This window comes from Micromesistius poutassou (assembly GCF_964030765.1).
Source record: "Micromesistius poutassou genome assembly, contig: SCAFFOLD_1034, whole genome shotgun sequence".
Taxonomy (NCBI): domain Eukaryota; kingdom Metazoa; phylum Chordata; class Actinopteri; order Gadiformes; family Gadidae; genus Micromesistius; species Micromesistius poutassou.
Genome location: NW_028179282.1, coordinates 2,795 through 18,112, shown reverse-complemented (window position 1 = coordinate 18,112; position 15,318 = coordinate 2,795). Strand labels below are relative to the sequence as shown.

The 15,318-nt window shown below is 46.4% G+C and overlaps 1 protein-coding gene across 1 annotated transcript; it reads right to left on the bottom strand.

Moving 5' to 3' along the window:
- Positions 1-453: 453 nt before the first annotated feature.
- Positions 454-14,925, bottom strand: LOC311372972 (importin-13-like; the record flags this gene model as incomplete). The annotated part of the gene is made up of 13 exons (XM_084489856.1): positions 454-2,649; positions 4,074-4,255; positions 4,635-4,724; positions 4,926-4,984; positions 5,198-5,264; positions 6,912-6,964; positions 9,504-9,600; positions 9,963-10,100; positions 10,270-10,350; positions 10,986-11,138; positions 13,233-13,367; positions 13,616-13,642; positions 14,744-14,925. Coding segments are annotated over 13 exons (1,361 nt in total), but the record flags the coding sequence as incomplete, so codon positions are not given.
- Positions 14,926-15,318: the final 393 nt, after the last annotated feature.

Here is a 15,318-nt window from a genome sequence, read left to right as displayed (position 1 = left end):
CAAAGTCGTCTGAAACTCTGGAAGGATTCTGCAAAGTCTGAAAGCAGTGGACCTGTGGACAGTGTCCCACGTGTGTGCTAAGGAAGTAATTGCACGCATGCGCAGATTGGCGTAGCCAAACTGTTTTGTTGATGGTGTATAATGTGAATTTAACCGCGATAGAATAAGCAATATTCACACAGGAAAAAGGGGTACACACGGTGCAGTCTTAGATATATTTAATAAATTAAAACAAGGTACAAAAAAAAACAATGTACATTTTATACCTCCCCTCCACTACTAATTCTGCCTCCTCGTCAACAGTTTAACCACAACAGCCTATCACAGATATAAACAGGCTTGTAAAACAGCGAACACAATAGCTGCTGCACCCATGATGTCCTAGCCATTAATCAATGAATCGTCTTCTGCGTTTCATACACGACGTATTTATTCTGTCACCCGAGGACCCAACCCCAACCCCCCCCCCCCCCCCCCCCCCCCCCCCCCCCCCCCCCACGAAACACATATACATGCTACATGTTTGCAGGCACCTCGGATAAGACAGAAGGATTAGACTGAGATAATATTATCTGGAGACCACAAGAGTACATTTTGGTGTTGATTTAGTGAAACGCCGCCGGGGTCGAAGTGTCCCCGTGTCGCCGGCTGGTCTCCCCGACAGCGCTGTCGCAGACGGTCCTCCATTTGCCTTCACAGCTATACATTTATTTATATATAAATACACGGGCTTCTAATTTGTCGTACAGTGCAGATGTTTGGTGGACGCAGGTGTGTCTGAGGCTGCGTTTCGTTTGGATGCGTATCCTTCCTGCCCTTCTCCACGGCTGTTTCTCCCCCCCCCCCCCCCTCCTTTCCCAGGGATGGATGATGCGGGCTTCAGGTAACCTTAATCTCCACACAATCTGAGGGGTAAGGTGAGTCTGTCCAGTGGTTTAGAACTGCTCTTCGCAGTCTCCTGAAGGGAGGGTGGGTCTGTGGGGGGGGTGGGGGGGGAGACAAGACCACTGAATGGCTTGTGAGGAATCGATTGCGTGCTTAGGAAGAGAAGAAGAGGTGACACCGTGGTGGCGTGGGAGCAATGGACACAGGGCCTCGGTGCCAGGGATAGGAGGATGCTATGCACATTTAGGTCCAATAGGAGTGCACCAAACAAGTGGGAGGGGGGGAAACCCACACACATAGTTGTGCGCACCACAGCCGCTCACACATACAGGTATGTACACGCGCACACGCACTCACACGCACACACACACACACACACACACGCATGACACGCTCTCTCAAACACGCAGAAAGCCTTCGGTAATAACTGTTAATATGCACAAATTGATTAATATTTTTGCACGATTACAGTGACGATGCAGTCCAGCCACCGGGACTAATAATCTAACCCCCCCCCAAACACCCAACTCCTCCCCTTCCGTCTGGGAGTAGTTCTTCCCAGTATCATCCCAGTATCATCCCCGCCCTGCATTCCCTAAGGGGCTACACGAGAAATTCAACATTCTACATCCCAGGGAATCTACAGTCTGTGTGAGATATGTACATGAGGTACAAGCCCTACATATATATATATATATAGTATGTATATGTAATATATATACATGTATATATATTATATATACACACACACACACACACACACATATACATCTACTGTATACATATAGGGTTTGGCATCAGACTGTTGCCAGCTGTTGCCTGTGAGCCCGTCTTGTGGTCTTTAATGTTCAATGTGTCAACTCGTGCCCCCACAAAGGCAACTACCAAGAGATGTGCCACGCCGGTAGAACTCTCGTCCCACAAAACAATCAACATTGATTTGGCAAATGCAAAGTATAGCGAAGGCGAAAGGGGGGGGGGGAGGGGAGGGGGAGGGGGGGGGAGGGGGATACAGTCGTGAGTAGTCTGCAGAATCCCATCCCCGGATCCGGCCACGTCCGTTTCCTCCTGTGACCAGCGGAAGGGATAACCTCTCCGTACTCTTTTTTTTTTTTTACAAAGACTTGATTATAATTCCTCTGTGTGTTTTAACCCTAATATGTTATTCACTAGCTATGCACGGCACAGACATCCACTTTGTTTTGGACAGAGACTCAAAATCGGGGAGGCGGAAGTCGGGAAGAAATTATGGCAAACGTCGGGCAGTGGAAAGGGTGGTGCGTTCCCCACTGAAGGAACTGAATAAATCAAGGTCCATTAGGGGGGGGGAAAGAGGAGAAAGAAACAGGGTGGAGAGAGTAAACGAAAATAATTAAAACAATTTTAAAAAATGGGGGACGCAGAAAGATAGTGGCCAGTTGTTCGGACAGTTCTGTTACTCTTCCTGACGACAGCGGCCTCCTGGAATGTTTCCACCTCTTGATGACCGTGCAGTCGGGGCGTGGGGTGGGGGTTAGGTACACAATCTGCAATATATCATCTTCCCTTTGTGTCTGCTTCTGTTCCCGAGGTGGAGTTGGGGGGGGTGCGTCCTGCTGGTTTTGTACCAATGGCAGGGGGGGGGGGTCGGTTGACGTTCGTGGGTCAAAGTTCAAGAGTCCTCTGTGTTAGTATTCCGCGGCGTACTCTGTACCGTGGAGCCCCCTGCACACCAGGGTGAATTCCTTCACGATGTCCTTCACCCTCCGTTTGTTCACGCGCTCCCTGCAGCATGGACGAGGAGAAAGGAGGGGATGAGACTGCATGTCAATGCTAGTGTGAAACAATGCTGGTGTGAAACAAATGGTAAATGGTAAATGGACTGCATTTATATAGCGCATTTTTTTGTAACCAGTGGCCATCCAAAGCGCTTTACAATATTGCCTGACATTCACCCATTCATACACACATTCACACAGCCATGCAAGGCGACAGCCAGCTCGTCGGGAGCAGTTAGGGTTAGGTGCCTCGCTCAGGGACACCTCGACACTCAGCGAGGAGGAGTTGGGGATCGAACCAGCAACCTTGCGGTTACCAGCCAACCTGCTCTACCCCCTGAGCTAATGCCGCCCCAAATCTAAATATAAATAAACAAATATATATCCTCTGTTAACAGAATCACAACTCTTCTCTGTTTTGGGACCACAGTGGTGGAACGAGCTCCCTGTCGAGTCACTCTCCAGCTTCTGCAAAAGACTCAAAACTCACCTGTTCAGAGTTCACCTTCAGACTCTGCATAGCCATTCAGTCCCCTTTATTTGTCTGTTGTACGTCCTGGCACTTAATGAACGCACTTAATGCACGTTGTATTCATTCATTGTACTTAATTGTGTAGCATGTACTTAATTGTGTAGCATATGCATCTTGTGTAGCATGTACTTAATTGTGTAGCATCTGCAGTAGCTAGCTATCACTGCTGTATACGGGAAATGGGGTTGGCCTGGCGATTGTCAGTACTTGCACTTCTTTACTGTACCGACGGCGATATATTGTTTCACTTCTTATGACGAATGTACTTATTGTAAGTCGCTTTGGATAAAAGTGTCTGCTAAACACCCTAAAATGTAAATGTTATTTGACAACGGATATAATCATTTGGACAAAATCCACAATCTGACAATGTGATCTTGAGCATAAATTATTCAATACACACATGGAAAATATAAGCTAATTTATCTAATACCGGGTGAACGTTGATTAGTTAAATCCCAAAATATATCCTCCCTTTATGTCACAACATGCATATGACACAAACACAATGCCCTGCCCTGCAACAGACGAACTACCAAGGAACAGCATAACTGATCGACCGATATATCAGCCCGCCGATATTTGCGTTTTTTTTTTTTTTACGTGTATCGGCATCGGCTGATTTTTTTGCAGATTTTCTTTTTCATTTTTTTTTTCCCCACCATGATTTACAGACAGTTCAATAAATGTTCCTTTTTTAAATTGAGACTTGTAAAAGTTGTTATCATCATCATCGTGTCATTTTTATGATTTAAATTGAGGGAGCAAAAGCAGTATCAGCTCAAGAAAATCGGTACCGGCGTATCGGTCATCGGCTGATGGAAAAAATATCGGTATCGGCACCTTAAAAAATCCATATGGGTGGATCCCTAATCATCAGCACAGGGTTGAAGCTCTACCTGAGGATCTGCTGAGAGAAGGTGTCTTTCTGCTCAGGCGTGAGCCGCATTGAGGGGAAGCCGGGCGGCTGCAGGGCCTCCTTCAGCCACAGCGTCAGCAGAGAGAAGCAGTTCTTGTTCATGCTGAAGAGCACCTCGGCGAACTGGTCCATCAGACTCCGAGAGACGCCGCCCCCGATCCCCTGGGAAACGGCAACGTTACACTGTCTGAGTGCTGGTGAATACAACGTTACACTGTCTGAGTGCTGGTGAATACAACGTTACACTGTCTGAGTGCTGGTGAATACAACGTTACACTGTCTGAGTGCTGGTGAATACAACGTTACACTGTCTGAGTGCTGGTGAATACAACGTTACACTGTCTGAGTGCTGGTGAATACAACCGCTGATAGGACGGAGGTGGACCAGGGGAATGATCACTATTATTAGCAGAATTATTATGAGTGTCAGTAGTATAGCACTGGTGCTTTTGGTAGCATGGTTTTAAAAAGGGGCAAGCACGCACGAATAAAGCGATCTAAATCAAAGTGTGGTGTCGGGGACGGAGGCAGCTCTCCCCACCTCCAGCAGGGCCTGTATCAACACCTTGCCATCCTCCTGGACCACCCTGGCCACCGGGGGCACGTCAGAGCAGTGGGGCAGCAACTCCGTCTGACACACACACACACACACACACACACACACACACACACACACACACACACACACACACACACACACACACACACACACACACACACACACACACACACACACACACACACACACACACACACACACAGTTAAAGAAACATTCCCTAGTATCCTACCGCTGGGGGATTGAGACATTTTGAGAGTTTTGTGTTTTCTTACAAAGAATAAGCAAGTCGACTTGACGGTCGGAGCCTCCGGAAATTTGAGTGACAGGATTCCTAAATAAGAGAAGGAGAGAGCGAGTGAAGGAAAAGAATATATGAACAAAAGGATTTAGTTTGTTATTTTTACGGCGCCGGCAGTGTGTGTGTGTGTGTGTGTGTGTGTGTGTGTGTGTGTGTGTGTGTGTGTGTGTGTGTGTGTGTGTGTGTGTGTGTTGTGTGTGTGTTGTGTGTGTCAGTGTGGGTGTGTGAACGTCGACGCACACTTACCGCAGTGGAACACCGCTTTCACATCAAGGCTCTCTGACAAGAACAGATCTGGCTTCCGTTTGAGAGCCTAGGAGGCAGAAACAAAAGGCACGGAGCAGAGGTTGGTGTCTGTGGGCCCTGGCCCTGGGCGACAACAACACACCTAGCCCTAACCTCCAATTGATATCCACTGTGTGCTCCAGCGTAGCCGGCTCTACGCCTGGCAGCCAGATCTGGCCGGCAACACGCTACGACTAGGAAGCTACGGCTCTGTAGAGCGACTAGGATGCGATCTAATGTCCAGACTCATACAGAGCTCCTCCTCTATACACAACACAGGAGGTATAATCAACTGACTGCATAATCAAACAATGTCAAACATTCAAAAGTAATCACTGAGGTATCAAACTCAAAATAAAGGTAATGGCGTTTTTCCTTTTTTCTTTTGCTTTGTAACTTAAGAAAAATATGTCATTTATTTTACTTGAAGCATTACTAAGTTGTTTTGTTTTTTGGTTGACTGGACTGAATATGCAACAGAAGTAACTGACATGTGCAGATAAAGAGAATCACAACTCATCTGGTAAGAATGAACTCAGTCAGGATGGGAGAGAGAGGGGAGAGAGGGAGAGATGAAGGTCAGATCTATCCAAGGATAGAAAGCCAATGAAGAAGAATGAAAAGGGTAGATGAAATTATATAGCAATTAGAGCCGTTAGCCAATTAATCTAAATTGATTAATATTGAGTAAATATTAATTAATTTGGGCTGTGACCGGCTCTAGGCTGGAATGACCTTGCAGTAGAGGACATGGCTCAGAGACAATAAGAGGTCATCTTGGGTTTCTTACAAGCCAGAAGATGGATAAAGTGATCACCTGATTCTCACTCATACATAATTGACTATCGATCAAAAGGTTTCCACCTATAGGACCTTATGTGAGTGGACAATCCCTTCAAGCCCCAACAGTTATGGCCAATTAAATGCAGATAAAACAGGGATGCATTGAAGGGCAAGTTCTCCAGTATGCTAGTTTGAATGTCTTGTAGTTCAGTTAAGAGTATGCTGACAAAGGTTTCATAGAGATGGATTACCAACCATAACCAGTTAATCTCAGGTCTCATTAGGTGGAGTACAGCCCATAATGTATTATGAAAGCAAAAAAAAACACCTTAACACTGTAAATGTGATACTCTAAACCAGGAAGCCCACAATGTACCTTACCTAGATGACTTGTGTATTACCAGATAGTTGTGTTGTCCGGCCAACCAGGCCTTAGGTTGAATTTTATTTTAATTTTATGAAGGCATACGATTCTATTTGCTGCCTCAAAAGGAAAGGATAATTCATAAGGACACAACTCCCTTCTATGCCCCCTTCGCTAGTAGATGACTCTTATTTTCCTCGAGCATTTGAGGTGAAGCCCGAGACTCCAGTTCAAATCATGCCCTCATCACGTTTCATTCCAGCACCTTGCCCATGTGACGGGTTTCAGTATGACCCAGTAACAAAAGGACAGTGAGTGGTAGAGAGAGAGAGAGAGAGAGAGAGAGAGAGAGAGAGAGAGAGAGAGAGAGAGAGAGAGAGAGAGAGAGAGAGAGAGAGAGAGAAGTGAGAGTATCCAAATAAAGAAAGAAAAGGAGATAAGAGAGGAGAAACAAGAAGACAGGCTGAAGGAGAGAGAGTTACAAGAGAGAAAACCCAAAGTGAATGAAATAAGAAACCATAAACACACCTGAGCTTGGAGTTGCATAAATGAATCAACAATATCAGGATGATCCCTGGGTCCTAAAATATAATAAAGATGAAACTTAACAAATCATAAGAGAAGAATAATAATAATATACAAACAGCAACGGAACAGATTCAACAGTCATGTGGAAATAAAAGGTAAACTCAAAAATATTTCATCGAAATAATTCACACGTGAGTAAGGGACGAAGAGGGGAGAACGTGGGGGGGGGGGGGTGGGTTGGAGGAAAGAAGGGGCGTATGAAGCTTTGGCGAGGGTCTTGGGGGGGTGGTGGGGGGGTAAAAAACGGAATCAACTGAAAGAACGAGCAGAAGACAAAGACATGGGTCCGTTTGGAGAGAAAAAACAGAAGTAACGGAAAAAAAGAATATCAACCTTTTGGAAAAACAAAACAAAAGTAAAAGTGGGTTTGGAGTGGGAACCCAGGAGGCACCTCTGCTACTGTGACCGATAAAAAATGGCAAGAAATGCTCCACCCATGAAATGTTGTTTTCCCAAAGACGCACAGTGGGGAAACCAAGCATTTTGATGAGCCAGAGAGCCTGAAGAAACGTACGTTAATGTATCGAGGGGAGCGGTTAAAGTGAGCTTGCTCTGACTAGATTTCCCCCCCCCCCCCCTTTTTTTCTCCCCCTAATTTTGTTGTGTCAACTCCTTGGGTGTTAAATGTGTGACCAAAAAATTTGACCATGCCATCCCTGATGCTGGACACAAACTACAAGACATTACAACAGTGTTATGGAACATCTTACAGTTAACAACCCTGTGTAACAACCCTGTGGGATACGTTGTCGATTAATTTACGTTGGATTATTGTGAGGTTTAACAAACAGGTATGGTTTGGCGGGAATGGGAAAAAAAAAAAACAATAGGTTGGAAAGCTCCTGTAGTGGGCGCCTGGATTTAGCTGTTCCCAGACGCCCAACAAGATTCCTGCTCAAACCCCATCTTTTGCGAAAAACGTGTACACAATTTTAACATCAAACCCTGCGTTTGGCTTGTTCAGAGGGCTGCAGCGAAACACACCGATTCACACCTAGAATCTTACACTGGCATGGATCGTAGTCACACACCTGCCCTTAAACGCCTCTCAACTCGTGCCTCATTTTTGAGACGTCATCCGTTCCCCCACCCCCCCCCCCGCTCAAAATGCACACAGTTTCCCACAATACTTTCTTTGGCAACTAGAACTGCTGGATAGCTGTCCTAGCTATACTGTGATGTGGTGCTTTTGTGCCACTTAGAAAATGGAGAAACAGGACGATTTACATAACACCCCACCACCAAGTGTGCATTGTTAAGAGTTGGCTCCGTTCCATGACAATGATGCCAATGCCAATTATTCCATAAGTGAGGCAGCGCCGCGAAGACCGGGCATTCTTGACCGCGTGTGATTTGAGTTGGACGCGAGAGCTGTGTTTTAGTTTGCTTCCAACCGAGGTTAATCTTAATGTTTGAGGTTCCCTGGGTGAACGCAGCCTCCTGTGCTATATTATTTAGCTCCAGCCAACTGAACAAGCCACTGTTTAAAGTCCTCCTGCTAGGGCCCAAGGGCACCTTCTGTGAATAGAAAGCGTTAACAGGCGGTAACAGAACAGCCAGTACTGTACCAGTCAAAGCACAAGAGAAGGGTGGGCGGGGCGGGGGAGGGGGGGGGAGGGTTGGGGGGTGGTGCACGATAATAAAAAAAAATAAATAAAAAAACATACAGGACAGGAGATGCAGACATGATATGCACATTGACACTCATTCACACTTGGGGTGACAACGTTACGGGGTGTTATGAGTGTGCCAAGAGTGTGACTAACGAACACACTGTCGGGTCCTCGTATAAAGAGTCACTGGCGATCGCAGGATAGGGTTGAACCTTTAGGTTCCACCTGCAGCTGGGTAATCCAAAGAGATGGCTGGAGTAGGTTTGGTAATTCTCATTAAAAAAAAACTAATCCTATTCGATGTGCTTCATCATGAGAGAAGTCCATAGTCGATACATTAGCAGTATACCAGTAGTGTAGGTCTTCATCAGAGATTACACTGATGAGGAATACATTGAGGATACATTGCGGAGGACATAATCGTTCCATCTAATGTATTATCAGACCGAGACAATCCTGCAAGGCCAGAATGTAAATTGTCCTCACAATAGTTGTAAAAGCAATACTGGTTGTACTGGGAGTACTGGGTAAGACGAGGGTGACATAGCGTCCTCTTCGTAACTTCATGAAAGCCACCCCCCCGGGCAGAAACGTCTATAGTGCTCTTGCGCTGTGGACTAGAAATGTGTAAAACAGCATTCACTGTCCCTGCCAAGTGCTGTCAGGAGGAGACGCATGAACGCATGATTCTAGCTACGTTAAAGAAAACCGATGGTGGAAATGAATCCATATTGGACCTCCTCTGGTTGTGCGAAACACTCAATAGGATGATGGACAAGCAGGGAGAACAAAACACACAGAAAACGATTCAAATCAGTAAAGCATCAGGGATCTGGCCGAAACAAAAAATATATAAAAAAATAAAAGGCACAGACATGGAGAATCATTTGCTGCCCCCTCACTTCTCCAGACCCCCTACCTTGTTGGAAGATAGAGAGTGTTACCGAGGTAACCAGCTCAAACAGAGCCTTGATGGGTGGGAAGTGGTCCGTTTGACTGGCAAAGATATGAACCATCTGAAACAATAAGGCTTCATCAGCACATACACGTCAAATCCCGGTGGTGGGTGTAGTCAATTGGATTTGCCCCGCAGTTATATAAACAAATGTCCAAAGTTAGTTATTCTCATCTGGAGAAAAATATAAACAGAGGAGGTGTGTGTGTGTGTGTGTGTGTGTGTGTGTGTGTGTGTGTGTGTGTGTGTGTGTGTGTGTGTGTGTGTGTGTGTGTGTGTGTGTGTGTGTGTGTGTGTGTGTGTGTGTGTGTGTGTATATGGTTATGTGTGTGTATGTGTGGTTATGTATGTGTGCGTGCGCGCATGCGTGCGTGCGTGTGTGTGGTTATGTGTGTGCGTGCGTGCGTGCGTGTGTGTGCTTACCTGTCGTGTGAGGTCCAGCGCAGAGGCCTGAGGTATGGTGCTGTACATCTGACCGAGCATCTCGCTCAGCTGGGACACCATCGGCGCAAAGTCATGGAGGAGAGTCTTCACAGACTTCTCAAAGATAGCACACACGGCCTGAAGGACACACACACACGCACACGTCAATCACCACTCGACCGAAAGCAATGATTGGCGGAGCTGTGAAGTCACACCTCAAATATAGACATGTTGGTTGGTTATCTGTGAACACAACCGATTGGCCCACGGGTCTTGGGACCCACCCTCATTTTGCCCTGCGCCTCACCTCGACCACCTGGGAGTCGTTCAGCCACTGGCTGAGGACCGTCTGGATCAGGGCGAACACCTGCTGCAGGACCACCACCACCTGGAGGACCCAAAGGCACGCATGTTATTAGGGCTGAACGCTTAGAACGTGATATGCAAAGGCTGCGATTAAAAACATCAATTTAAAAAATGGGCTTATTTTTTTTTTTTTACTGTTACTTACTGGAGATCAATAAGATTCAGATTTTTTTTTACAATTTTTTTTTACAATTCAATAGTTAAATTAAGATGTAATGTCAAGGAAACCAAAATCTGAAAGGGGCGGAGGAGTTGCGTCTTGTGTCCCGTTTCGTCAGGTTAAGTCTGATTTGTGCAATGTGTTTTCACACATTGCATATTTTTTTGAACCATATTTTTTTTGACATATATATACATACATTCAACATTTGTAGGCATGTCCATTTAATGTAACCAACATTTGATGTATTTTATTCTACACACTGCTCCGGGTGTTCACCGGCTCCCGGATGGGTCAAAAGCAGAGAAAGAATTTCCCCCAAAAAGGGAGAATAAAGGGTAACTTAACTTAACTTAACTAACTTAACATTTAATTTCATCATGAATCATGAATTCCTTTTTCACTTGGATTTGATTAAATGACTCCATTCGAACCAGCCACTCCGACGGCTGGTTAGACGGGCGTTGCAGCGGGGTCGGTTGAGCTAGGCGACTCACGGGGTTGGGTCCGGGTGGAGGGGGCGTGGTTTTAACCGGCGGCGCCGAGCCGTCCCCTGACTCGTCGTCCTGCTTGCTGATGTCCAGCGTGGTGAACAGGTTGGACAGCAGTCCCAGGATGTGGATGATAGCCAGCTTATTGGACGGGTTGGGCTGGAGAGGTCCAAGAGGCACAGACAAACAACGGGGTTATGTTGGGGGGGAACACTGCCAGGAGATTACCAGCGCTGGGTTGACGAGTGCTCCTACGAGGATGACAATATCCTGTATATATGAATATGGTAATATTCAGAGGATAGCCCCATCTCTGGTACACACTAGTAGGCCTGGGCGATAAGGCTGAAAGACATATCACGATATAACTCGATCATATTGATTGATATCAATAACTATTGATTATTTTAATGACCTAAAAAGACCAGGATTTACCATGCTGGATTTAAACACTTCTGTTTAACACTTAATACGACCTTCCACTGTTCTTCATTGATAAATACTCCAATGTCGACACAACAATGAAAAACACTCAAATATTGTAAATAAATATGGAACCGTGTTTGCGTAACAAACCCAGCTGCTAGATCCGGTGGTCCAGTCTCTTATTGTACATGTTTTATATTGATATTGATCAAAAGTCTATCACGATACGATCATTTATTGCCCAGGCCTACACACTAGCAGGTCAAGTATGCCGCATGCATGATATATTTGTTATCATATTAGATAGACTTTCTCCGACAACGCAGACAACATTCTTCACCTGACCAGATATCCTTCCTTATCTATGTATTGCATCGATTCAGAGTCGAGACTGAGAGCGGTAGAGGCCACCACATTTGACACACTTCCATGATGTTCAGCTACTCGTCAGAATGCTTGTGTCCACCCACTCCAGCCTGACTCATGCACATTACCCATACCCCCTTCACCCTCACCCCAATCCTCAGAGGTGATGTGGGTAATTAAGGCATCGTTAAGAGACATTAATTTACCCATGTGTACCCATGGAACATCACGTACCGGAGAGCGAAAAAACAACTTCAGCAAAAATAACACCCACGAGAAATCATTTCTAACTCTAGTCAGCGTCATCAAACCCCCCCCCAGCCACTCCCCGATGCTGAAGTCCACGACTCTCCACCAGGGGGCCGTCAGACACTGGTCTGGAGTCTCTGCGCCGAGGTAATGGCCACAGCTCAAGATAATGCACATAACGGGTGGTGGTGTGTCAGGGGCAACGAGGAAGAAGAACAAGGACAGAGTCAGAGAGGGGGAGAGGAGATTGATTGAGCTAGAGAGAGATACAGAGACTGAGATAGACAGAGAGACGGACAGACAGAGAGAGACAGAGAGAGACGGAGACAGAAAGACGGGGGAGAGAGCGATAGAGAAAGAGACAGAGATGGAGGCAGAGAGAAGGAGCGAGAAAGTGAGGAGTAGCAACGTCTGTACCGATTCCTCTGTTCAGCCCAGGAGAGAGGTCTTTGATGATGGCGGAACAAGGAATTAGGAAGAGGAGGCTACATTTGTCCCACAGAGATATTATCAAGCTACGTATTTTTACATCAAGTATTTTTAGGTACCGTCAGCTGCATATTTTTTTGCATTGAACGAGCAGGTCAGGTTTCATTATATCATTATATCATCATTATATCATGTCATTTCATCAGTGCACCCATAGAGCACCCAATAGTTTAAACCTGAGGAAATACATTTGATTTAGATAGTTATCATATTTTTTCTCCTGCTTGCAGTGTGTGTGTGTGTGTGTGTGTGTGTGTGTGTGTGTGTGTGTGTGTGTGTGTGTGTGTGTGTGTGTGTGTGTGTGTGTGTGTGTGTGTGTGTGTGTGTGTGTGTGTGTGTAATATGTTGATATACTCTCAGCCTGTGGTGCAGGACCAACTTCCATCTGGTCCTGCAGAGAAATGTTCCCCTGCAAAGGCCAGACAGCCACAGGATCTGCTCCCGCGGCCAATGGCCAACAACGCCGCCTGCCACGTATGGCATATGCCGTACATACGCGTGTGTGTGTGTGTGCGTGCAAATTTGCAATCGGTGCATGTATTTAATTCATACGTATTCATTTGTACACGCTCGTACGTGCTCTTGTTAACGTTTGGACAATGGACCACATGTGTGTGAGTGTGTGTGTGTGTGTGTGTGTGTGTGTGTGTGTGTGTGTGTGTGTGTGTGTGTGTGTGTGTGTGTGTGTGTGTGCGTGTGTGTGCGTGAATCGTGCGTACACACCGTTTCGTCTGCCAGCTTCTCCAGCTGCTGTATGTAGGGGGTGATGAGTGAGTGCAGGTTCCTCAGGATCTCCTCCACGGGGAGGGCAGACAGCAGGAAGCCCAGAGCCTGCATCAGCCACATACACTGACTGGTCTGTCGGGGGGGGGGGGGGTTGGGGGGGAGAGAGGCGCGCATGTTTAGCCACCGCCACCGCCACCACCCCAAATTGGCATCGAAAGCACACGTACAGACTTGTGCACACAGACGGCCGACCTCCACAGAGTACAGCCATAAAAAATAATGCAAGAATAAAACAAGAGTTATGTGTCGGCTGTCTCTACTTTGAATGCAAGGGCGCGCGGTTTCTGAGGACGGGCCCACACGACAGGACGAACACTGACCTTGTGGATCTGCTTGATGAGCACCTCCTGCAAGAGACGGACACAAGTTATGTGTTGTTATTATAGAATGGCATCAACACTCCAACCCCCAGCCACTCTGAACTTTAGGTTTCTTCCAACATGGTCTTTAACCGATAACAGCGAGCACTTTTTAACGCAAATTTACTCTAAAAAAAAAAGAACCCCCAGGCATGAATATATTTAAAGTGATGGACAACGGGATCTTAAAACTCAGAATGTGTGTGACATATCACAGAGGACTGTACCCACTGCAAACATAGAGAATATCTAATATCTAAAAGTCAAAAATACTATCTAACAACCAAAAGACTCTGAAGAGTCGTTCCGACACTGACTTCCTCTGCTGACTTTGAGATGTATATTTATATCCTTTTTGACATTTTCTTGACAAGCTATTTGCTCGGTGTGTCTCGTTGGATCCATCCCTCGGTGCTACGTCATGGTTCATTTACGTCTTCAGATCCTGGGGTCCGTCACTTTCAGTCTAACACCGGGCAGGTGCAGAGCTCCTGCCCTACCCTAATGGAGTTCTCGCGAGAGCACAATTTGAGTTTGCTCAGCGAGTCACTCTGGGAACGAGTAACATACTCATTCCCCTGGATCCGAACATTAACCAATCACATCGGTGTATCTGATGTAGGCGGGGCCAGAAGCGAGCTGAACAGAAGACGACAGCTGCGCTGCTACGGAATCAGTCGGTAAACATTGCAAGATGGCTCCGGATGAACACCAGCTTGAAAGTTTGAAACAGATTTGGCCGCTACAATAAAAGAGTTAGACTCGTCTTTTCCTCTAAAAGAGGAACAGAAGACGGTGCTCAAAGCTTTCCTTTGCAAGAAGGACATTTTTGCTGTTTTACCGACCGGATACGGCAAGAGTCTTATCTAGTGGTTGGCTCCGCTGGTAGCTCAGCACATGGGGCTCTGGATACGTCACCCTGTGTATTCTTCTGATTGGTCGTAGTGTTATCCAATTGCGTGCAGTGATATTTTCAAACGCATGCTTGGTGCCGCCCCCTCGAGTCGGGCCAAACTTTCATTTACTCGTTGCCAGACCCTACAGCTTTTCTAGATGTGGCTCTGGAATTCCCAGGCCAGCTCCTCCTACCTGGGAGACGGCCACGATATTGCTGGCGTAGGGCGGCAGGTCGTATTTACACTCCCTGCAGATCTTCTTGAGCGTGGACACAGAGGAGACGGAGAGGTCCGGGTTCCCCAGGGCCTGCAGGACCAGCGGCAGCACGCTGCTCAGCATGACCGGGTGGTCTGCCAGCCACTCTGCCAGCGCTCCTGGGTCGGGTAAAGAAGGGAGGGGGGGGGAAGAAAACATGATGTTGTTGTGTTCAGCTGTACATGTACAGGGCGGTGGGGAGACACATCCCTACTGAAACTTGACTACTTTTGTAGTGGGGGGGGGGGTCTTGGATGTGTTAAAAGCATGAAAGCGTGATGTTTTACGTCGCTACAAATGTTTCAGAGTACGGACCGTTATGAAAAGGTGGGCTGTGGAATTTCCCAATTTGAAGAAAAACATAATACTGGTCTGACAAAGTATATATTGAATACATTACACAGACCTTTACTTAGATGAGCTGTTTGTGACTGTTTAAATTATTAGGGACCGAGCCAAACTTGGCAAGGACCCTATTGAAACCCTCGTGTTTCTTCTTATTATTATTTTTA